Below are 25,044 nucleotides of genomic sequence, written 5' to 3' on the forward strand. Positions count from 1 at the left end.
AGGATTATTAATTATAATAAGAAATAATATGTTAATAAAAAACCCTTCTGGCTGGCAAATGAAATCAATCCCTTTTATTATTTTCTGAATTCAAAACATTTAAAGGAAGTGGCCAACCTATGGAATCACGAGATGAGTGACTTAATTCTCACAGGCAAGCAAGTGTGCTGCCTCATCGTGTTGAATATACACTCTGAAGCTGAGAATCTGAATCTAATTCCCAGACAATGTTAGTTCTGTGTTCAGAATACATTGACCTAGTGTAACACTGCAAGTTACTATGTCATTTAAAGAGATTTAGAACTACTTTTGGGAGGTGTAATGATCCTATAATATTTCTTTTATAATTCTAGTAAGTAAGTCATTTGAGCATTTTATATTTCACAAACCTCAAAAGACAATAAGCAAGGCCAGAGGGTTAAGCTGCCACTTGTAACACTGGCATCCCGTAACAGGGTGTGGGTTCAAGTTCTGGCTGCTCCGCTCCCAGTCCAGCTTCCTGTTAATGCGTCTGGGAAGGCAGCAGATTATGGCCCTGCCACCCATGTGGGAGACCTGGATGAGTTCCTGGGCTCCTGGCTTCAGACTGATCCAGACCTGGTTGGTGTGGCCATTTGGGGAATGAACTAGGGAATAGCAGATTTGTCTCTCTTTGTCTCTCCCCCTCTCTCTCTGTTGCTCTGCCTTTCAAATAAATACATTTTAAACACTGTGTTTTACAAAATGGACAGCTGGGGGTGGGTGTTGTGGTGTAGTGGGTTAAGCTGCCACCTGTGATGCTGGCAGCCCATCCCATATATGCACCAGTTCAAGTCTCAGCTGCTCCACTTTTAGTCCAGCTCCCTACTAATGCACCTGGGAAAGCCCCTGCACTCACGTGGGAGATCCAGAGAAGCTCCAGTCTCCTGGCTTCAGCCTGGCCCAGCCCTGGCCATTGAGGGCTTCTGGGGGAGTGAACCAGTAGATCAAAGATCTCTCTTTCTCTTCTATAATTCTGCCTTTGAAATAAATAAGTAATAAATCTTTTAATAAATACATAAATAAAGGACAATCAGCATTACCAAATTTTCTTTGGGGAATCAGATATTGAAATATATGCTGTTATGAGGTTTGCAGTTTATTTAATGAGTTATCAATGATCAAAACTGAAGTGTTTCTATTGGTGTGAAAAAACATCGGGACAGGTGTTTGGTGCAGCTGTCACAGCAGTGTTTGGGACACCTGCATCCCATAATGTGAGTGCCTGGATCGAGACTCACCTGTTTCCAACCCAGCTGCCCACTAATGCACACCTTGGGAGGCAAAAAGTAGTGGCTCAAATTCTTGGGTCCCTGCCACCCACGAGGGAGACCTGGATTAAGTTCTAGGTTCCTGGATTCGGCCTAGCCCAGCCCCAACCTAGCTGTTGTGGGCAGGTGGGGAATGAATTAGTAGACAGAAGAGCTCTCCCTGTCTGGCTCTCTCTGCTTTTCATATAAATAAAGAAAAAGGAAATAAAAATTAAAAGTTATAAACTTCCAGTTCTTTCAGGCTCAAAGCCTTAGGTATTGATGTAAGACATTTAAGGTTTTTATGGAGCCAGCGCCGTGACTCTATAGGCTAATCCTCCGCCTGCGGCGCCGGCACACCAGGTTCTAGTCCTGGTCGGGGCGCCAGATTCTGTCCCGGTTGCCCCTCTTCCAGGCCAGCTCTTTGCTGTGGCCCGGGAAGGCAGTGGAGGATGGCCCAAGTCCTTGGGCCCTGCACCCCATGGGAGACCAGGAGAAGCACCTGGCTCCTGCCATCGGATCAGCGCGGTGCGCCGGCCGCGGCGGCCATTGGAGGGTGAACCAACGGCAAAGGAAGACCTTTCTCTCTGTCTCTCTCTCTCTCACTGTCCACTCTGCCTGTCAAAAAAAAAAAAAAAAAAAAAGATTTTTATGAATATTGACTTCGTTTAATTCACTCACTGGACCTCTTTGAGTAGCAAAGGACAGAGCATTGACACTTTTCTCCTTGTCTAGAAAGGAGAGGAGAGAGCGGAGCTGGAGGCCCAGGCTCCTGCATCAAGCCTGCTGTTGAGCGGCTATCTCAATGGAGAGCTACTCAGCCTCCAAGGAAACTGTTACCTCCTGGGAAATTACAGGTCTGGACCAGATGATGCATCAGGTCCCTTCAGAACTGTAAGATGTACACATTTTAAAATAACCCTTGTTTTCCTTTTAGCTGCTATTTTCTATGTTTTCCCTCATAAATGGTTAACAAAAATCAGAAACATGTTTATTGTGCTATTACTCCCAAGTCTCCCTATTTGGTTGTGCTTTGCATTCTTTGAGTCCCAAAGACAGTTACTTTTTTGATGTCAATTTTTACACTCTTCTTCCATAATTCTTAGAGTATTATTCAGATGTGTATTTTCCTTTTGGGAGAGTTCTTATGAATACTAAATCTGCGGGGTTATCTGTTGTCCAAATGAAAAGGTAGTTACTATTATTTAATTTTTCAGAGGAGCTGTAGTATTTGTAAATAGAGGATATTGCATTAATTGGAACCAATCTCATAAAATGCACATCTGCTAAAGTGGCAAGAGCTGGTACTGGTTTCGAATACCCGAGGACAAATCCTCTCCCTCTCTGCATAGAATTTCAATCAGTGGCCTCCTGTTTATTCCCAATACTAAAACTTGATTGAGAACTTACTTAAGTCATGTCTGGACTACTGTCCTGGACTACCAACTGGTGTTCCATCTCCAGCCTTTCCATTCCATAATTATTCCAGTACAGCCCATCCAGAGCAGTGCCCAGATTTTAACAAAGTGCATACCATTTCCAGGCAAAAGCCTGCACTGTAGCCTTATTCACACAACAGGATCAACCTATCTTTTTTTTTGCAGTTCCCACTACTTCTCTTCGACAAGTATTTCCTAGACTTACTATATCTGTGATTCCGTTTTTACATTTCCTACAGCCAGTAAACCTTCTTCCATTTTTAGTGTCAATTCTTTCTCAAAGTATTCCCTGATTCTTCCAGCAAGAAGCTGAACTCAAATCACACTTGCTCTCAGTTCTCGTCTCTTCTCCACACCTTCCGCCCTATGTTATAATCTCTGCATGTGCTTTTCCCTTGCTGCCTCCTATGCAATTCTTGGGAATCTGTAGCATGTCTTACCTTTGTCATTCTCCACATGTAGTAGTGCTCCACATGTGTTGGGTAGATTAGTGAATGAATAATACAGTTTTAGTATTAATCTGTTGATCAAGATGCTCAGAAACTGTAGAAGTTTAAAATTATTTATCAGTCTTATCTATTATCTATTTTGAACAAATTACTTAATCTCTGTGACTCAATATTCTCTTACACATTATGGAAGGGATTAAGGGATGTCTTAATGGCCATAAAATACTATGTTATATTAATGTTGGAGATGTGGGGTATTTTGACTTTTAGATCATTGTAAATATAGTTTGTCATAGGGAAAGCATGTCTCCTATTCAACTACTGTATTAAAAAATCTCTATATGTAAAATTCAGATTACACAAAGATGGTATCATTTATATTTAATATTAAAAATACAACACAATAGCATTGGCTTCACAGTTTGCTACTACATAGAGTTAATATTTCCAAGAAGAAAAGGCAAATTTTTTTCCTTGATATGCTGCAGTTACCACTTTAGGAATAATACCATATTGCCTATCATGGTTTGGAGACCATTGACAATGTTTTGTGTTAAATACAGCATATAGTCTTTTTGTAAAACATAAAAATGAGAACATCCAATAGTCCATAATCATTACAGGATCTGTGAGTTTGGGGTGCTACCAAATTGATTTCATGTGCTCCATACGCTTCAGCATGATGGAACTTTTAGCTGCAGTGGGCTACCTCTCTTAATGCCAGAGTGACACAATATTGTCATAGTCACAGAATTTTTTTTCTTTTTTTGACAGGCAGAGTGGACAGTGAGAGAGAGAGACAGAGAGAAAGGTCTTCCTTTTCCATTGGTTCACTCCCCAGTGGCCGCTGTGGCCGGTGCACCGCGCTGATCCGAAGCCAGGAGCCAGGAGCTTCTTCTGGTCTCCCATGGGGTGCAGGGCCCAAGCACTTGGGCCATCTTCCACTGCACTCCCGGGCCACAGCAGAGAGCTGGCCTGGAAGAGGAGCAACCAGGACAGAATCTGGCGCCCCAACAGGGACTAGAACCCGGTGTGCTGGCGCTGCAGGCGGAGGATTAGCCTATTGAGCTGCGGCGCCGGCCCATAGTCACAGACTTTTAAAAGATCAATCTTGACAGAATTTGTTCCACAATCAAAGAAATTATCTATAATTGATCTGTAATATTAAAAACATGTTTTTTAGATAAATAGGACATCAAATGATACTAAACAATTTTTGACATTGTCAATTCTATTGTCAGGAAATAAAACTTGTAAGCATTCTGACCAGCTATGATTACAGTATTTTAATTCTGTAAGACTTTTCCAAATTGCTTGAGAAAACTATATTGACTATAAGAGAATTTGCTCATCTTTTTCCATCCAGTTTAAGAATGAAAACAATGAAGGCTATTACTCTCTGAGGAATATTTTCTATGATATTCTTTCTCTTAATACCAGTAAACCATGGAAAACACATGTGAATGGAGAAATTAAAAGTAGACTTAATATCTATTATATACATTTGAGAGCTGTGTTTTGCCATATAATGTTCACTATTTTCTTAACATTCTTGATACTGTTTCATGCCAGGAGTTCATTCATCAGTGAGAAAATCAAGCAAAGGTTGAATGTGTTCTTAATCTCTAGATTATATACACTAATACTTTTGTTTTTCAAAACACCTTTCTTCACAAGGCGTAAGCATATAGCTTAGTCTGCACCGCTGTAATGGACTAGGTTGAAATAAATGTAAGTATTGCCTTCCTGTTTATCCATGGTGATTTCTGACACACTCGTAGTATATGACACAACCTTAACTGCTGATCATGGTTCTATTCTCAGAGTGATGGTTTACAGAATTACTCACTGTAAAGCAAGCGTGTAACAACTGAGAAGCCAGGGTTCACATGGGTAATCTTTACATCATTTTAGGAAAACTGTGACTTTCTTTACAAACCTAAATATGCTCATAATTTAGGAGAAATGAAGGAACCCATTGTATCCCTGGTTCCTGAAGGGAGAGCTGAAAGTGTAAGACTGGGAAAGCCTGTGTAGCCTGATCACAAACACTGCTGCCCAAAATATTCTTTCCTGCTTTCACTAGCTTTTGCATCCACCTTATACCATGAATACTTGTAACTTATGCATGCAAATGACAGACCAGAGACAGTGAAGGCTAATGGGTGCCTTGCTGGCATTATACAAAAATAACGAGGCACGCCAACTAATCTTAAAAAATTTTTAAAGTTTTTAAAAATTTATTTGAAAGTCAGGAAGACAGAGAGAAGGAGGTTCCATCTGCTAGTTCATTCCCCAAATGCCCACAATAGCGGGGACTGGGCTGAGGCAGAGGTTGAGGGAGTGGTAGGAACCCAATTATTTGGGTCATCACTGCTGCCTCTCAGGATCTGCATCAACAAGGGGTCAGCACTCAGGAGCTGGAGCCAAGAACTGAACCCAGGCACTCTGATGTGGGATGTGGCCATCTTGACTGCTAGACTAAATGCCTGTTCCACATTTTTTATTTTGAAGTGTATTAAAAAAATATGTAACTAGCAAATCAAATTCATTACTTTGTAGTTACTCTTCTTTGTCCAACTTTTTTTTTTTTTTTTTTGCATACGTTGAAGCTTAATATGTGAGTGCATTTAAAGGATAATGTTGATTAAATGCTGTATAGGCACTAGTGACAAAAGCCATGATGGAGGCTTAGAAAGCTCTGGTTAGGTGGAAAGGAAGGGATCAGGTGACAGTGGATCTGCTTCTGGCTCTCTCACTAACTAGCTGTATCACCTTAGCGGAGTCAATCTTTTGGGCATCTATTTTTACCTTATCTGTAAAGAGATGGCTGGAACAAACCCTAGGGCCACCTGTTATGGATTGGGCAGGATTTGATTTTCCAAAATTCACGCAGATGTGAAACTCTGAAGTCTTACGTCAAAGGTTCACAGATTAAGGGTGGAGACTTGATCTAAACACAGTCTCTGAGGTGTGCGAGGTCTTTAGGTCACTGGGGTGTACCCTCAGAAGGCAAGTCTTGGAAGGAGTTGGTTATTTTTAAATCAATTCCTGCCTTGCTTCTCTCCCTGCGTCCCGGCTCACTATGTCATTGTACCCCCTGCACACCCATTCCGCCAAACCAGCCTCCAACAGATGCAGACCAGGGGGCTACCAGAGCCTGAACTGTGACCTGCAAACTGTAAGCTGAAAGAAACTTCCTCCTTCCCAAGAAGCCCCTCTTAGGTATTTTAGTTAAAGTCCTGAAAAGCTGACTAACATGCCATCGGGTCTACTATATCACACTCTCTTGTCAAATGCCATTACAAGGAACTTCAAAAACAAAAGCAAACATTCCAGTCTGTAACATAAGATGCCTCACTGAAACTAGTCTGTACAATCAACGGACCTCATATGTGTTTTGAGGTTCAAACACTGTAGTGGTAGGTTAGACTAATTCCTTTGAAAGGGTGGAGATAAACTGGATTTTGCTAATTTCATTTTTTTTTTTTTTTGCACATGGGAAAGAGTCCCAGGTACCTTTGGATTTATTCATTAATAAGGTAGCCAAATTGGAGAAAACTTTATGGGTAGTATTTCATGTGATATTTTTCAAATTTGGGAGTAGAAAGGCTGAAGGTCCATCATGCAGTCAGTTGGAGGATTTAAGCCAAGTCAGTTTCTGAAGAAAAACATACTTATGCTAGGCTGAGAAAAATAGACAACTCTAGCCTAAAGCAAAGACTTGTGTTATAAGAAACAGGAGGAGCCTGAATCTTTAAGAAAACTTAAATTGGTTGGTCTGGTTTCTGGTTTTACTTTTTTCACTCTGAAAATAGAAACATGTTAACCAGTTACCCACTTTCAGGGGTAATAAAATCTGAATCCCAAATTAGCTGAATGCGCCTTTTCTAAACTGCTTTGAATTAGTTCTCTTCCCAATGGCTTGAGAATGCAAGTTAAAATCAGAATCAAAATAAACTCAAAGTAGAAAATGTACTGTAATATGAGGGATCTTCAAAAAGTTCATGGACAATACATTGTGGAAAAAAACTGCATGGATTTCAATTTTTTTGTATCAAAATAAACATCTTTTTTTTTTTTTCATTCTGGTAGTAATTGAAGGGAAGAGTAGCAGAGAGAGAAATGGAGAGATACACAGAGAGATCTTCCATCTGAGGGCTCACTCCCCCAGTGCTGGCAACAGCTGAGGCTGGGCCAGCCCGAAGCCAGGAGCTAGGAATTCTATCTAGGACCATCATCCGCTGCAGGAAGTTGGGTTTGAAGCAGAGCGGAGAGCACTTGACCCAGGCACTCCGACCTGGGATGCAGTGTCCTAAGCTGGAGCTCAGCCTTGTGCCACAGTGCCCACCTGCTCAACTTCTGTTTTAACTGAGTTTCCATGAACTTTCTGAAGTCCCCTCATATTTTCATGGTCAGGCTGTTTCTAAAATACTTTTGATAATTTAAGAAGTAAATCACCTTTTCCTTGAATTGGAGTTACCATCTCTTTTTCTAGAAGGTTCTCAGCTTCTCAGGGAAGATGGTCTTCCAGAAAGTTATCTATTTTTACTTCTGACATAGCCTAAAGAGAAATTACATGAACCAACTGGATTGTAGGGTTAAGAAAAGAATGCTTTGACAGTGCTAATGAGCTCCTGTGAATATCTGAACTAAGCATTTTGGAAATTATCTAATTAAAGACTAAAAAACTTTTTTTTTTCCCTACTAGGAACACTTGCTACATCTATTTAACCTATTTAGCTCAACAAACAAAGGGAAAAAAACACCAACAGAACCAATGTGATCTATTTTTTGTGGAAATATACCTGCAAGAGGAAAAAAACAAGGGGGTGTAGAAGAAAAAAAAAGATGCTATGGGTAAAAAAATTTACCTGTGATCTCTAAAGGGCATATTCATAGAACACTTCTAGACACATATGCTACATACATATAGAAATTGACCTCCTGGAAGACCAACAACTTCATTGTCTATTTCAAGTTCAGAGGCTTCTTGGGATATGTGTTTTCACAGTCTCCTGGCTTCTTACGTTCTTTTGTTAAGTACATCCGCTGACATGCATTCCTAATCTGCGAACCTGCTGGATCACTCATTCTCAGTGACAGGGAGTCTCCGCGCCCCCGGAGAGCGCGCACTCCGGGCGGGGCCGCTCCTGACTCCAGATCAGTCACTGTTGACTCAGCCTCCTCCGAAGCATGATCGCCAGCCTCCGTCGCGTCTCGTTCACTGAAGGTGACTGGCCCCTAGGAGGGTGTGTCTGGGGGAGAACAGGCAAGCCCGAGCTGCCGGCCCTCTTGGGCTTCTCCGAGGCTGGGGCAGGGGTGGGTTTGGACACTCCATACAGGCTGGGGACGCGGGCTCCTTTTTCCGAGTTCAGTCTCCCAAGGCCTCTCTCGCGCTGGTTACTGACGGTCGCGGCGCAGGAGGTTAGACTGCCCTTGCCGAGCGAACAGGGCGACAAAGGTAGACTGCCACTGAGCTTCCTGAGCTCCAGGAGCTGCTCTCTGGCTTGACTCAAAGCCTCCGTCAGTTCAAAGCGTTCTTCGCACTCTCTACGCACCGTCTCCTGAAGAAGCGTGTTCTGCAAAGAGAGAAGGGAAAAACTCATCCCTGGCTTTAAACAGCGTCTGCAAGTGGATACTGAGGGCGACAGGAACTGAGAACTGAACTGGCAGCCAGAGGGCTGCACTCCTTGATTGTCCCTATGAGAACCTACACACAGACCGAAGCGCAGGGTGGGAAGCTGGAGACAGCTTGGAGAGAGCACTGGCTTCAACCCCTGCAGTTTGCAGCAGAGGAGTTAAGGACCAGAGAGGTTGAATGACCTGTCCAAGGTCACTCACTTGGGTGTAGTGGAGCTGGGATTAGAACCCAGGACTTCTAATGTCCACTTCAGTAGGGTTTCAATTTCTCTGCCTCATGACTCAGCATGTTCTGCACATGTGGTAGCTAATGGTTGATATTTATAGAATTTTTATACTGAAGTTACATTACAATTCGTAAGAATTATAAGATGGAAGGAATAACACAATGTATCTGTATAGCATTTAAACAATAAGATCAGTTATTGATATGATCCCTTCTCGATGAAACTTGAATGTACTGATCATTTGCGATTTTGTAAGACAATAGCCAAATAAAGAACTCTACCTGCTTCCAACTGCATTCAGCAGTTGGCCATCGACTCACCAGATGCTACAGTGGATACCATCCCTGCCCACAAGAAGCCTACACCTCCCAAGTTCAACAGAACTGCTTTGTATGTCCCTAACTGAATCCCGACCCCCAGGCAGAAGCTAGGGGGCTCAAGATAAGGAAGAACTTTTTAACAGAGCCGTCTGGAGGGCTCGCTCAAGTGCTGAATCCCAACCTGGCAGGGAGGTACTGGAGCACATTTCAGCTTCCCACGTGGGACTGGACCAGAGGGCACAGAAGGCCCCTGCAAACTCTGCGATTCTACATTTCTAGCCGAGTTCCCCATCCTTCATCTACGAAGTTCATCAAAAGTACTTCAAGGCTCACAGTAAGAATTAGGTCTTGGATCTCCCTAGTGTCCTGACATTCATGTCTGCAGAATGTTGAGAAAGAGGTAAAAAAGTAAACAGTTCCAAGTAGAATGCTATTTTAATTAGGAAACACAGTTAAAATGATCGTGCTGTAGGGTTCACCAATGCAAAATGAATTTCCATCAGGTTGGCTTGTTTGTCAGAAGAGCCGGAGCATTCCCAAGCCTGACTCGGGTGGAAAATATCCCCTGAAGGGATTACTGACTAATCTGCTGTCAGTGGAACTAAATTACACAGTGTCAGGGACAGTAGCTTCTTCCTGTATTTGAGTTTCTTCTGATTAGGGGCAGAATTCAATTCCAAATCAAAATGAAAGAATATGGAATAATTCCAGATTAACTAGTTGCAGAGTAATTTTCTATAAAATAAGCAGCATGTATGGCTCAAAGTCTCACCATTTATATAATTATTTATATACATCGATGATCATATATTTTTTAAATTGTGGAATAATTCTATTTATCTTTGTCTTTTTTTTTTTTTTAGATTATTTATTTGAAAGGCAGAGAAGTACAGAGAGAGAGGGAGAGACAGAGAGAGATATTCCATTTGCTGGTTCATTCCCCAAACAGTTGCAATGGCCAGGGCTGGGCCATTCTGAAGCCAGGAGCCCGGCGCTTCTTCTGAGTCTCCCATGTGGGTGCAGGGGCCCAAGCACTTAGGCCAGCCTCTGCTGCCTTCCCAGGTACATCAACAGGGAGTTGGATCAGAGGTGGAGCAGCCAGGACTCAAACTGGCACCCATATAGGATGCTGGCGTCACGGGCAGTGACTTTACCAGCTACAGCACAATGCTAGCCCCACTTTTTTTTTTTTTAAGGAATTGAACAAAGATGCCATTTGTGATTTTATTGCATGGTTCACATCGACTCTACTTGAAATATCAGGACTTGTTGGAAACACAGGGGAGGTGGGCAGAGAGAAAGATTAATAAGGAGCTATGTTAGGGTTCACCCAATTAATTGTTGCCAACAATTAAAATTGACAAAGAAAGGTACTGAAGCTCAGACTCTTTAAGTGCTGAATGTAATCTAAAAATGGTGGTGTGCTGTGGCGCAGTGGGTTAAAGCTCTGGCCTGCAGCGTCGGTATCCCATATGGGCACCGGTTTGAGTCTCGGCTGCTCCACTTGACATACAGCTCCTTGCTAATGCACCTGGGAGGGCAGCAGAGGATGGTCCAAGTCCTTGGGCCCTGCACCCATGTGGGAGACCCGGAAGAAGCTCCTAGCTCCTGGCTTCAGATCAGCGCAGCTCTTAACCGTTGCAGCCAATTGGGGAGTGAACCAGCGGATGGAAGACCTCTCACTATGCCTCTCCTTCTCTCTCTGTGTAACTCTGACTTTCAAATAAATTAAATAAATGGGGGCCGGCACCACAGTGCAGTAGGTTAATCTTCTGCCTGTGGTGCTAGCATCCCATACGGGCGCCAGTTCTAGTCCCAGCTGCTCCTCTTCCAATCCAGCTCTCTGCTGTGGCCTGGGCAAGCAGCAGAAGATGGCGCAAGTCCTTAGGGGCCCTTGCACCCACATGGGAGACCCGGAAGAAGCACCTGGCTCCTGGCTTCAGGTTGGTGCAGCTCCAGCTGTTGCGGCCATTTGGGGAGTGAACCAACGGAAGGAAGACCTTTCTCTCTGTTTCTCCCTCTCACTGTTAACTCTACCTCTCAAATAAATAAAATCTTTTAAAAAAGTTAAAAAAATAAAATTAGTTGTCTAAGACATTACACCAGGTATGCAGGGACCATACTATTCCTTGGACAATGAAGCAATAAAAAACAGTGGGGCATTTTCATCTGATTTTGTCCAACTTTTCTAAACTCTATTATATAAACTTTCCTTTAAAAGGAAAAAAAGTATATGTTTTTTTCTAGCAGAAAATGTGTAGATGTGATTAGATTAAGCTGATTTCAATAAATTAGTATGAAAATACTCTTGGTTAAGAAAGCTATGAGAGGGGCTTGCATGGTTAAGCCACCAGCTGCAACACCAGTATTGCATGTGAGCACTGGTTCTAGGCTTGGCTGATCCATTTCTGATCCAGCTCCCTGCTAATGCACCTGGTAAAGCAGCAGAAGATGGCTCAAGTGCTTGGGCCCCTGCCACCCATTTGAGAGACCCAGATGGAGTTCCAGGCTCCTGGCTTTGGCCCGGCCCAGCATAAGCCATTTTGTAGACACTTGGGGAGTGAACCAGCAGATCTAAGATTGCTCGCTTGCTCTCTCTCTCTCTCTCTCTCTCTCTGTAACTCTGCCTTCCAAATAAATAAATACATCTTAAAAAAAGATAAAAAAAAGCAGTAAGAGTTAATTTTATTTGCATATTTAAAACAAAAAAGGGATAGGAAAGAATAATGAGGTCAGCATACTGGTGACGTGAGTAACAGATGCAGCAATATGAAGGATAAAGTGATGAGGGGTGAGACGACAGAGCTTTCACTACAAGAAAAGAAAACCCAATCAATTCACAAATATGAAACTCAAGTCTTAAAGGAATAGTGCTCTAGAGAAACATCCATGGAGCAAGTCACTTAAAAGTCATTTTTGGCAAGTGACAATTTCCTGAAGGAGAAAATGAAAAGGTAGAGTGAACAATAAATCCCCACAGCAAGTGCATTGGGAGCCAAGAGCCAGCAGACTCCAAGTGGAACTTTGTACCCATGTTTTGCATCCAGTGAGGTCTGAAGCAGTCATGGCACAGTTCCCATGAACCCTAACTAAATATATTCCAGAGTGAGTGTATGGCCAGCTACTGCTGACTGTCTCGGTCTGCAGCCCACTGCTCAGGAATATATCTGGTTAGGGCTGGTTCTTCTTCAAGGTTACTACCTTTCATGGCACAGGACTAAATATCTTTCTTCTTTGCCGTTGGTTCACCCTCCAATGGCCGCTGCGGCCGGCGCACAGCACTGATCCGAAGCCAGGAGCCAGGTGCTTTTCCTGGTCTCCCATGTGGGTTTAGGGCCCAAGGACTTGGGGCCATCCTCCACTGCACTCCCGGGCTATAGCAGAGAGCTGGCCTGGAAAAGGGGCAACCAGGACAGAATCCAGCGCCCCGACAGGGACTAGAACCTGGTGTGCCGGCGCCGCAGGCGGAGGATTAGCCTATTGAGCCGCGGCGCCGGCATAAAGATAATTGAAAATGAATCTTGATGTGAATGGAATGGGAGAGGGAGCGGGAGATGGGAGGGGTGTGAGTGGGAGGGAAATTATGGGGGGGGCGAGCCATTGTAATCCATTAACTGTACTTTGAAAATTTATATTTTCCAAATAAAAAATTAAAAAAAATCTTTCTTCTGTTATTTCCCAACCAGGGGGACCTCTGCACTACAAACAGGATCCCAAGTCGGGGCTTCTATTTTTGTCTGTGCCAAAATGCTATGAAATCTTGGATGAATCTTATTAATCTTCAGATCCTGGCCACCAGTACTCCCTAGTTTAAAACTGAAATTATAATTCTATTCAGCAGGAAGTTCAGATGTTGTAATTTTTTTCAATCAAAGGGTTAAAAACTGGAAATGAGACACATGCAAGTTGAGGGTTGCTATTTCAGAAGTGGAATGTGACAGGGCATGACAAGAGGACATGTGGATGTGGCTAAAGTCAGTAGACACATTAGTGAAAAATTCCATCAGACTTGAAAAGAATCAGCCACTTGTGATTAGACTGTCTTCAGCAATTTAGGCAAGGGGAAAGTTGGGTTGTTGCAGCATTTTTATATCTGTTTTTGTTGAACAACATGGAAAAATGTGTAAGGTGGAATGCATTCAATGACTGGAAATGGTAGGCAAACAGGAAAATAATCAGGGAAGCTGTATCACCAAACATGTCTTAGACAGCATTGTCTCTGGCTGTGTTTTAGTGTGGTAAATTAGTTATCATTGAATTACAACTCAACTGGAAGTCGAAAAGGGAGACAGGAGCCAGGTGAAGAAGGGGCAGTGAGTGCGGACGCCTGGTGGGGAGAGAGGGAGAGGCACACCTGGGGTTGAAAGGGGACTCAGGTGCATGTGCCCAAGGGGAGGAAAGACCAGGACTGAGGAAGGGAGGAGTGATCAGATTAGATCAAGAAGGAATTTGGCAACCCGTTAATACCAGATTTTTGACATAATTCTGAGAACCATCTGGAGTCACTGGGAATTTTATTTCCAGCAGGGCACTAGCAAGGAAGAGCCTTTTGCCGATTCTGTGGAAAATGGCCTGGAGTGAGGCAAGATGGGAGGCAGAGATGACGGCAGGAGCCTAAAAGTTGCATGGTGGGGGCCCCTATTCCAAGTGGCTTTTGGTTAAGGTGATCTAGGTGAGGGAGAACTAGTGCTTCTGGATCCTTAGGCTCTTCCAGTTGGTTGTGAGCACTCCCTATTGAGATCTCTACAACATTTTCAGATAAAAGCCACTTTGAATGGGCTTAAAATATGGCTTAATTGCACTCCCACAGAGTAGGTAAATGTCAAAATGAAAATATAAGTTAGCTTACCATCTGTTTGAAATTTTTAATATTAAAAAATGGGCTATTTCCTCCACTCTGACATGTAAGAGTGGTTTATTTTTTGTGTTTGTTTTGACTTTCATCCTTAGAGACAGCTGGGTTGCTTTCAATTCCAAACACAGTGGAAGAAGCAAGAGAAGACTTGCTGAATAGATGGCTCTGAAGGTGAGAATCTATTTACAATGGGAATCAGCTGTACTCGGCATAATTCGGGAGGAACATGCCAGCAAGTCCTCAGTGCAGAATAAGCACAGATGGAAGACTTTGTTCATGCTCTACACCCAGTGAGGTCTGAACCAGTCATGGAAAGATGGCATTACGCTTTCCACCAACCCTGACTAGATAAATCCCAGGGTAAGTGGGTGGCCAGCCAGCTGGGTAGGGGGCTGAAGTGAAAGGAGATTCTATGGAAAAGGTGTGGAAACCAGAAAGAAGCGTAGGAGTTAGCAAAGGATGTGCCCAGCTCCCATTCAAACGCTTCTGTTCAGCTCATCTGTTCAGTCCGAAATACTGCAGAAAAGCAGTGGAAATGGCCTTTCGGTAAGGCAGGAATGAGGATCTGAACAAATTTCCAATAAGATGGATGTCAGGCAGGTTGCTCTTAGAAGTATATTTCCTTGCTTGCAAATATAACAAAACCAATGATAGGAGACACATCAAAACCAAGTTGTAGAGTCAGGGGCAATAATCCCCCAAACTGATGTGATTCAAGAGTAGATTTGCAGGATGGGGAGGAAGAATCCACGAAGACATAGTATTCAGGACTGCTTTTCCTAATCAACAATGCAACTTTAAGATTTAATTAATATGAATTAAACACAACAAAACCAGTTTCTCAGTATTTCTGCGCATCCTGTCACTTTTCTGGCATCTCCCCTCCCCACCCCCAGTTTAAATCCCTCTCTGTCAATGCCCTGAGGCTCAGGTTCTCAGCCTTACTCCCTGACAGCCAAGCCTAGTAGTAGTAGTAGTAGTAGTAGTAGTAGTAGTAGTGGTAGTAGTTCATGGCCCCTAGAAGCTTTCCTGATCTGCCCCCTTCTTCTGGTGGGGCCAGATGTTAGAGAACCTCCCTTTATCCCCTTCCTTTTCGGAAGAGACATGGATGTCCTAATTCTACTTAGGATGTCCCCAAATGGAGAGCCACTTGTTTGGTAATTTACTAACTGGTACACTGGTTTCTCCATTTTTATGGAGAAAGAGAAAGGTGGGCCATTTTCTCTAAATTGATTTAATGTACAAATATAATACATGCATACCCTAAATCTAAGAAAATCGCTCCAAATAAGTTGTGTTTGAAAATGTTATGTCTACTTAAAATTTAATATTAGAGTTAACATAATCCCCTGCCCATCTCCTACCCCTTATTGATAACCACAGTTCGTAGCTTGGAGGCAAATTCTTACTTGACTTTTTTCTTGTCCTGTTTCTGTATCTGCAACCCTATAGAGTTAACACATGTACTTTGTTTTGTTTTGTTTTGTTTTTAAACAAAAATAAGTCCAGGATGTCAAGAGATAGGCAGATGAACCAACATAAAAAATAAAAACAGCTGTTATAATGAAAGACAAGAGAATCTACAATCCTTTAGCCATAACTTTGACATCTAAAAAGCTTTGAAAATTTTTGTAATTCATTACTTTGGTGATAAAATCTGTCTGGGCAGACAGGAAGCTAATTACAGTCTTTATCCCATTCAATGTGAACATTCAGGTGTTTCACTGCAGAAATGTTAATGTCATTGCATGGGAGGGGGCTGCCCTGGGTCTGGCGGGGGGGGGGGGGGTATATGCACTAAATTCAAAATAACTTAAATTCCATACATATGGAAACCCAAAGTCTTCAGATAAGAGATCATGGACCTGTGTAAGTTGCAAACTCCCTTCTCTAAAGACTTTGTTTCCTTAGACTCCTTGACAATATTCTCCTCTGGTTTTCTTCCTACCTCCTTAGAAGTTTCTTTCTCTGTCACCTTTGCTAGATTTTCCTCCTCCTCTTCTCAGTCTCTGTAAGTCACAGTCCCTGTTCTCAACCCTCACCCCCATGTGATCTCACTCAGTTCCAGGGCTTAAGTACCCAGGGCACAGGAATGTCTCCAGAACTGTCTGCAGCCAGCTTACCCTGTGGGGACAGTGCCTATTCGAGATGTGAATGTCTAATATACTTATGGCTAATCAGCATATTAACAAATCCCAGATCAAATTTTTGCTATTTTTCTTCAATTTCATTCCTATCTTAGTATTTCCCACCTTAGTAAGTAGTCCTTGCTCTTAGACTTGAGGAATAAATAGAAATGTCCTAGGCATCTATTACTATAATCTTCTTTATCTTAATTTTTTTTATTTCTCACAATTAAAAAAATCTGATTATGGTTCATATTCTGTTGTTTCTGTGCTATACTGACAGCTTTCCTGGTTTTCCTCTATGTCCTTCTGCCACCTTCTCCACAGCAGGGTCTTTAATACTGTATTCTGCTCCATTATTTTTAAATTTTAAAAGTTAAAGTAATATGTCAAATACAGTTAAAATAATATTATAAAGCTTAAATGAAAAAGAGCATTCCTTCCTACTTGCAAGTCCTGCCTCCCAGGAACAACCATGTTCAGGTCTTTAAGCTAATGACTTCTGATGTTTATCTTCATATTTTTAAATAACATCAAAATATGACTACTTCATATGTTTTCAATTTTTAAAACGTATACATTTAAAATTCTTTAAATTTACATTTATTTTTACTTTATTTGAAAAGCAGAGACAGAGAGAAAGACAGAAAGAGATATGAAAGACAGAGATTTTCCATCTGCTGAGTCACTGCTCAAATGCCTGCGACAGTCAGGGCTGGGCCAGGCCGAAGCCAGGGGTTCAGAACTGAATCTGAGTTTCCCATGTGGGTGGCAGGGACTCCGGTACCTCAGTCATCACCTAACACCTTCCAGGTGCACATTAGCAGGAAGCTGGATCATAAGTTGAAGAGTCACTGCTCAAACCTGTGTACTCCAGTACAGGCTATGGCTATGGCTATGGCAAGGCTATGGCAAGGCTCTCAACTGCTGTGCCAAATGCCTCCTCCTACTTTTTTAATACATATTTATGGGTGCCATGTGTTGTTTCTACATATGTATGCATGTCATAACATCCAAGCAGGATAAACATCTCCTTAAATATTTAATATTTCCTTACAGTGAAAACATTCAAAATCCTTTCTTCTAGTTTTTTTTTTTTTGATACACAGTACATTATCTATAGTCAATCACCTTACTGTGCAATGAACACCAGAATATCTTACTCCTATCTAATGTAAATTAGTACCTGTTAATCGAAATATCTGTATCCCTCCCTTCCCCTACTCTTTCCAGCCTCTGGTAACCACCATTATACTCCTAACATCTATTAGATCAACTGTTTTAGAGTCTACATATGAGTGAGATCATTCAGTTTCTGTGCTTACGTCACTTAACATAATGATCTCCGGTTCCACCTGTGCTTCTGCAAATGACAGGATTTCATCCAGTTTTGTGGCTGAATAATATTCCATTGTAGATATATACCCCATTTTCATTGTCTATTTATCAGCTGATGGATATGTAGATTGTTTCCATTTTTTGGCTATTGTGAATAGTGCTGTAATAAGTATGGCAACGCAGATGTCTCTCTGACAGAATGATTTCATTTTTCACCCACTAGTAGGATTGCTGGATCATATGTAGTTGTATTTTTAGCTTTTTGAAGAATCTTCACACTGTTTCCCACATCGGCTGTACTAATTTACATTATCTGTTTTTTTAAATTTTGAACATGACCTATTGACTTCACAGAGTGGAAGATGAGTGTTTAGTTTCCTATACCAAATCCCAACAGATGCTTCTCCCCAACCCCCATAGGCAATTGATATTTTTATCATAATTTTTAGCCAAATCCATTATTATGATTAAATATATAAATATTATGCACTCCTGAGCAATATGGAGTACTATACTTATATTTCACTTTTTTTAAAAAAAATTTATTTTGAAGGTTTACGTTATAGAGAGAGTTATCTTCCATCCTGTGGTTCACTCCAAGATGGCTGAAATGGCCAGTGCCAGACCAGGCCAAAGGCAGGAGCCAGGAGCTTCATCTGGGTCTCCCACTTGGGTGGCAGGGGCCCAAACACCTGGGTCATGTCCACTGCTTTTTCCCAGATCATTAGCAGGGAGCTAACCAGTGCCACGTGGGACACTGGCATCGCAGGCAGCAGCTGTTCACCCACTACACCACAGCACTGGCCCTCTGTTTCCTTTCTTGAGCAGGTTTCATCTAGAGGCATCACCTCATTACTTATCTGCTTAGTTTTCTAGGAGTTGTTTACAGATTTCACAGTAAACTCACAGAAGTGTAAATATCCTATCAACAGGTTCAAGCACTCCAGGCAGTCTATTCTGCTCCACTTCGTCCTTGGAGACACATTTCTAAGAACACTGTCCTGCTCAGCACGCACAGTTCTCTGTTGCACTGCTGCAGGCCCAGCACTTCTTCCTACCCTCATCTTGGGGAGTCCTTCCACTTCTCTCCTGTGTTGGAACCCTTATTTCAAGATTCCTGAATCTTCTTTCTTAGTTATCCCTTCATTATGGTGTCTTATGCCTCTAATAGCTTTCTGAGAAGGGCTGCAAGAAAAGTATCATTTTTGCAAAAATATCCTAATTTGATACTGAAAACTTAATCATTTGGTAGGATACACAATTCTAGGCTAGAAATAATCTTCTTTCAGATTTGTCTTCTATTTTCTACAGTTGCTGTTAAGAATTCTCATGCTGTTTTGATTCCTGATCCTTTAATTATGGGCTGGTCCTCTTTCCTTCCCCTCCCCCACCCAAGCTTTTAAGTACTTTGGTTTATTCTTTTTTTTTTTTGACAGGCAGAGTGGACAGTGAGAGAGAGAGACAGAGAGAAAGGTCTTCCTTTGCCGTTGGTTCACCCTCCAATGGCCTCCGTCGCCGGCGCACTGCGGCCGGCGCACCGCGCTGATCCGAAGGCAGGAGCCAGGTACTTATCCTGGTCTCCCATGGGGTGCAGGGCCCAAGGACTTGGGCCATCCTCCACTGCACTCCCTGGCCTCAGCAGAGAGCTGGCCTGGAAGAGGGGCAACCGGGACAGAATCCGGCGCCCCGACCAGGACTAGAACCTGGTGTGCCGGCGCCGCTAGGTGGAGGATTAGCCTATTGAGCCGCAGCGCCGGCCTTGGTTTATTCTTAGGGTGTTGACATTTCATTCTAAAGTGCCTTGGTGGGGCACTTGCACCATGATGGGTGGTCATATCCTTTATGCTGGATACACAGTGGACCATTCAGTTCTTGGAGATACCCTTGAATCAGTTCCTGGATAGTTTCTTCCCCTACATTCTCTCTGTTTCTTTCTGGAACTCCTACTACTGGGGTATGAGATTTCCTGCACCAATCCTCTGATTTCTTCTCTCCATGGCTTTGCTTTTTGCTTCTGCTTTCTGGGAGATTTGTCATATAACCTACATTTTTTTTTTCATTTCAGCCTTTACATTTTTAAAATTCATTCTTGTTATTCTTTCATAGCCTCCTACTCATGTTTAATGGACACAGTATCATCTGTTTTGATCTCAGATTATTAACTCTATTTTTTCCAGAAGCTCTCTTCTGTTCCCTGAATGGTTTCGTGTTTGTTTTTTTCTGTTTTTTTTTTTTTTTTTTTTTTTTTTTTTTTTTTTTTTTTACCGGTTTATGGTTTTTTAGTCCTTCATACTACAGAAGCTTCATGTTTAAAAATGAGTCTCCAGAATGTTAAGACTCTGTGTTCCTGGATAGGGTTTATTGGCTGGTATGCTTCTGAATATACAGTTTGGCCATGGATACAACCGTTTCATTAGGATACCCCCCTGTAAATGTCCATAGGCGTCATCTTTCAAGGCAGTTCATTTCTCCAGGGAGGGTTTCCAGTCCTGGCTACTGATATATAAGCCTGCTACCAGTGTTCTGGGACACAAATGTGTGACAGGGACTGGGGGAGGGGGTCTCACCACTTAATACACAGATTTTCTCTGTGGTTCTTGCTTCATACTGTACTCTGTTTTCTTGTGTCCTCAGGTTTTGTGCCTCTCTCATGCAGTTTGCTAGTGAATGAACTTCTGGTATCCTGCCAAGATGGTAAGTAGAGGCTGCCTGGGGACCGGGGAGAGCCACTGAGGCTCTCTCTGTTCCTGTTACAATCTTTCAAATAGTCCTGCCCTCAGCTCCACTCTCTGTCCCTCCTTCAGAAGTGTTTGAGGTCTCTGATTCCTGAGTCTCTCCTGTTCACGTGGTTTGGCTCGCTCCTTTTTGGATCCCCCTAAACTCACCCCTGCAGGCATTAATTTTCAATATTCTGCTGAGTTCAGTTACCTCCTAGATACTTGCTTTCACTTTTCCAAAACTTTGTTGATATATTTTTCATCTACTGTTAATTCTTGTTCTCTTGATCCTTATGGATGATTGCCATTTCATTTTTAAAATTTTTCTTGAAGATTTATTTATTTGAAAGAGAGGGAGAGACAGAGAGAAAGAGATCTTTCATCCACTGGTTGACTCACCAAGTGGCTGCAATGGTCAGGGCTGGGCCAGGCAAAGCCAGGAGCCTGGAACTCCATCTATGTCTCCCACATGGGTGGCAGGGGCCCAAACACTCAGGCTATCTTTTGCTGTTTTCCCAGGTGCATTAGCAGGGAGTTGGATCCAAAGTGGAGCAGTAGTGACCAGAACTGGCACTCGAATGGGATGCCAGCCTTGATTATTGCCATTTTTGTGGTAATGGGATAAAGTAGATAGAAATGTATGTATTCAATTCTCCATGTTTAACCCAGAGCACTATTTTCTACTTTTGAGTATCTTTTATCTTCATTACATGGCTATTGGGACTATGGAATTTAAACCTTATAGTCCCTTTCCTCCTTACTGATAGTCTTAAAACGACAAAAATACCGAACTTTTTGTCCTGGTTTTCCTGTGGTGGTTGTATGAAAGCTGTTTTTCTTTTCTTCCCTCCCTTCCTTCCTTCCTGCCTTCTCTCTCTCTTTCTCCCTTCCTCATTCTCGCTCTCTCTTTTTAAATGTACCCCATTCTTCCTCTGGATCATAAGGCCTCTAACAGTGGAGCTGCAAGATCTTAACACAACTCACATGGAACTGGGGGAACAGAAAACAGGCATTAGGAAGCAAGCACTGATTCATTTTAACTACTCGGTTTTAATGATAATATGCTTTTCTCTTACATACTAACTTTCTCTTCTTTCTCCCTCTTTTTGTTCCATTTTTTTTTTTAAATGCATGTGTCTTTTCCCCAGAAGAATTCTCAGAGGCTTCCTTGTTGACATTTACATTCCAATGCAGTTTTATTTTCCATTTTCTTTCTTCTTATTGACCTGTTGCCTTTTGTTGCCTGTCCTTGTGACCCTTGTTGTTTCTGTGTATTCTCTCCAATAATCCCGGCTCCACTTAGGAAGGCCCACTTTGCCCCTAAGAAGCTTTGTTTGGCTTTTCTCTTAACCTTGAGAACTTTCTTCATACAATTAAAAACAAAGTCTACCCACTTTTTGGCGTCTTGAAAGGAACAGGACTTTCCTTCCCTTAATTAACCTCCTTATTAGACCATTAATTTATCTCTATTCTGTTGGGAATTTGTTCTCCACTTAAATGCAGCTTTCCTTCTCCAGAACTCGAGAAATTTCAAGTGTCTGGAATGCATGATCAAAAATTTAGTGCTTTTTACTTACAGATTATAGTTTCGATTTTTTCTGGCTCATAAAACCTATCACTTTTATTGGCTCATTTCCTATTTTTATAAGCATATTCTGGACTTTGGCATGCTTAGCCAGCGAAGTAGCCTTAATTATTTACTCTTACAGTTCAGCTCTAATTATGTAACTAAGAAGTGAGACTTTGGTAGCTTCTAATGGAAAATCTAGCTTACTCTCTCCCCACTAATGGAAATCACCCCCCAAAACATATCCTTCGTTTTTGTTTTTGAGAAGATCCATTTCACCTTCTAGAAATGATTCATGATTATTTATATATCAGTAAAATAAAATGGTACCAGATATTGATATCTTTAAGAAGTCCACATTTAAAAAATAGAACTTCACTTCTAAGCAGTTTCCTCTTACAGCTAACAAGCAGAAGGAGCTTTGTGCTCATTAGTTGTGAACGACTTCTTGTTGTGAACAATGTCTCGTCTCAACAAGAAATCCACTCTTCACTTTTGGCCTAGTGCCTCTTGCTAAAATCACCTCCAGAGGTCTAGTGACTGGAGCCTTTGAAGTGACCCTCAGTGATTCCCCACCCTTCTGACAGTCACACGCTGTGCAATCATTTCACCTTGAGCGATGAGCAGAAGCCAGCAGAGGCAATGAGAGGCTACTTCTAAGATGAAGTTACAAAGTGTGGCTTCTGTCTCGGCATGCTCTCTTTCAATCTCACTCCCTTGCTGGCCCCAGCGGGAGTCAGTGGTCACACTGTGAGCTGTTCTGTGGAGAGAGCCATGTGGCAAGGAACTGAGGGAGGCCTCTGGCCAAGCCAGAGACTCAGTCCTATAGCCTTTGTGGAAACAATTCCTTTCAGCACCACATAAGAGAGCCTGGAAGCCAGCCTCTGCTGGAGGAGCCTCTGGATGAGACTGTAGCCATGGTGAACGATGAGATACCCACCTTGTGAGATTGTGAGCCAGGGGCAACCAGCTAAGCCACACTGATTCCTCACCCAGAAGAGCTGTGAGATAATAAATATTTGTTGTTTGAAGCCACTGAATTTGCGGTGAACTGTTGCATGGCAATAGATAATTCATATAGGCACTTTAAAGGCAAATTTCCTAGCTTTTCATTCATGCTTTTTATATATTACATTTCTGTTTAGGTCTTTCTTTCCCCCTGGATGTTAATTTAATTGCCTGTGCAAGGTTTATTTAGAATCCTCTTTGGGGGCAGGTATCTGGCCTAGCAGTTAAGATGCCCATGCGCCAAATCAGAGTATCGGGGTTCAATAGCTGGTTCTGGCTCCTGACTCGAGTTTCCTGCTAATGAAAACCCTGAGAGGCAGCAATGATGGCTCAAGCAATTGGGTCTCTGCCACCCACGTGGAAACTAGAGTTGAGTCCACCAGCTACCAGCTTCCCTCAGTTTGGTCCAACCTTGGCTGTTGAGGGCATTTGAGAACCAGCAGGTGGGAGCTTGCTCTCTTTCTCTCTCTGCTTCTCAAAAATAAATTCTTCTCTGAAAGCAGAAGTAGCAGTTGTCAGTCTGTTTATAATCACACCACCAGAGCCTACACCAAGCACAGTGCCTGGCACCGAGATAGATGCTAACATTTTTTCTTAAAGATTTATTTATTTATTTGAAAGTCAGAATTACAGAGAGAGAGGAGAGGCAGAGAAAGAGAGAGAGAGGTCCTCCATCTACTGGTTCACTCTCCATTTGGCCTCAACGGCCGGAGCTGTGCTGATCCAAAGCCAGGAGCCAGGAGCTTCTTCCAGGTCTCCCACACGGATGCAGGGGCCTAAGGAGTTGGGCCATCTTCTACTGCTTTCCCAGGCCATAGCAGAGAGCTGGATTGGAAGTGGAGCAGCCGAGACTAGAACCAGTGCCCATATGGGATGCCAACAATGCAGGCTAGTGGCTTTACCCACTACACCACAGTGCCAGACCCAGTTTTTCTTTTTTCTACTCATCCTAGTTTAGAAGTTCTCTCTCAGAGCTGATGCTGTGGTGCAATGGGTTAAGCCATGGCCTACAGCACCAGTGTTGCATTTGGGTACCAGTTCAGGTCCTGGCTTCCCCACTTCCAATTCAACTCTCTGCTGGTTTGCCTGAGAAAGCAGCAGAGGATGGCCCAGGTGCTTGGGCCTTTATACCCATGTGGGAAACCTGGAAGAAACTCCTGGCTCCTGACTTGGCCTGGCCTAGTCCCAGCTGTTGTGGCCATTTGGAAGACCTCTCTCTGTGTCTTTCCCTCTCTCTGTAACTCTGCCTTTCAATAAATAAATAAATAAATTAAATAAACTTTAAAAAATGAAATTATCTCTCACTTTCTTTTTTACCTACATTTCAGCATTTAGACCAGCTGGTCCAGAGTCTAGCTGCCTTGACCTTTCTCTCCTTGAACTGCTGTCCCTCCTTTAGAACTTCAACACTGCTGTCTCATCTCTCTCTCCCTCAGGGTTTCTCCAGTGGAGTTGAGTCAGTGTGCTCTTCCACCCTACCCTTGTCTGGACTGCTGATGTGGCTCCCTTATTGTTGGAGCCTGTGCCACTATGCTCCAACATGAGACGCTCAATCATTTGACTCCTTAGCCATCTGGCAGGGTAAGTACTGTGCTTATTTGGTTTTGTTTTTTGTTTGCTTGCTTGCTTCTTGTTGAGGCCTGGAGATGCTGAGTGCTAATCATGAGGTCATCTTGAAACTTAAAGGCAAAATCTCTAGAACTCAGGTTTCCTGAAAGAGGAAACATTATATTTCATTTTTGGAAATTCAATTTGAATCCTGGTTCTACCAAGCTGTATGACCTTACGGAAATTATTTCACCTTCTTCAATCAGTCCCTTGTCTGTAACACATATATACTTTTTATTTTTTATAAGGGTTGTCTTAGGTATTATTACCATTATTTTAAAAGACTTATTTATTTATTTGAAAGTCAGAGTTACAGAGAGAAAGGGAGAGTCAGAAAGAAAGAGATCTTCCATCTGCTGATTCACTCTCAAGATGGCCACAATGGCTAGGGCTGGGCCAGGCTGAAACCAGGATCCAAGAGTTTCAAATAGGTATCTCACATGGGTGGCAGGGGCCCAAGCACTTGGGCCATCCTTCAC

At 42.5% G+C, this 25,044-nt stretch overlaps 1 protein-coding gene and 1 long non-coding RNA gene across 17 annotated transcripts in view; one reads left to right on the plus strand and one right to left on the minus strand.

Annotated features, from left to right (window-relative positions):
• Positions 1–5,655: 5,655 nt before the first annotated feature.
• LEKR1 (leucine, glutamate and lysine rich 1) overlaps positions 5,656–25,044 on the minus strand; it is a 219,674-nt gene continuing 200,285 nt past the window's right edge. For 12 of the 16 annotated variants that reach the window (XM_070072606.2, XM_017346867.4, XM_008266381.5 and 9 more), the window contains one exon: positions 5,656–8,738. In XM_070072606.2, coding sequence (XP_069928707.2) covers positions 8,325–8,738 — 414 coding nt within the window. In that variant the 3' untranslated portion in view covers positions 5,656–8,324. The remainder of the gene's footprint in view (positions 8,739–25,044) is intronic. The other 4 variants (XM_051818732.3, XM_051818731.3, XM_089331045.1 and 1 more) reach the window with 1 other exon arrangement.
• On the plus strand, positions 14,295–24,522 carry LOC138849352 (uncharacterized). Its single transcript, XR_011388100.2, has 3 exons — positions 14,295–14,372; positions 20,300–20,359; positions 24,394–24,522. It is a non-coding gene; the product is annotated as an uncharacterized LOC138849352 (long non-coding RNA).

This window comes from Oryctolagus cuniculus, chromosome 4 (assembly GCF_051225735.1).
Source record: "Oryctolagus cuniculus isolate XC-2025 breed Fujian yellow rabbit chromosome 4, ASM5122573v1, whole genome shotgun sequence".
NCBI lineage: Eukaryota > Metazoa > Chordata > Mammalia > Lagomorpha > Leporidae > Oryctolagus > Oryctolagus cuniculus.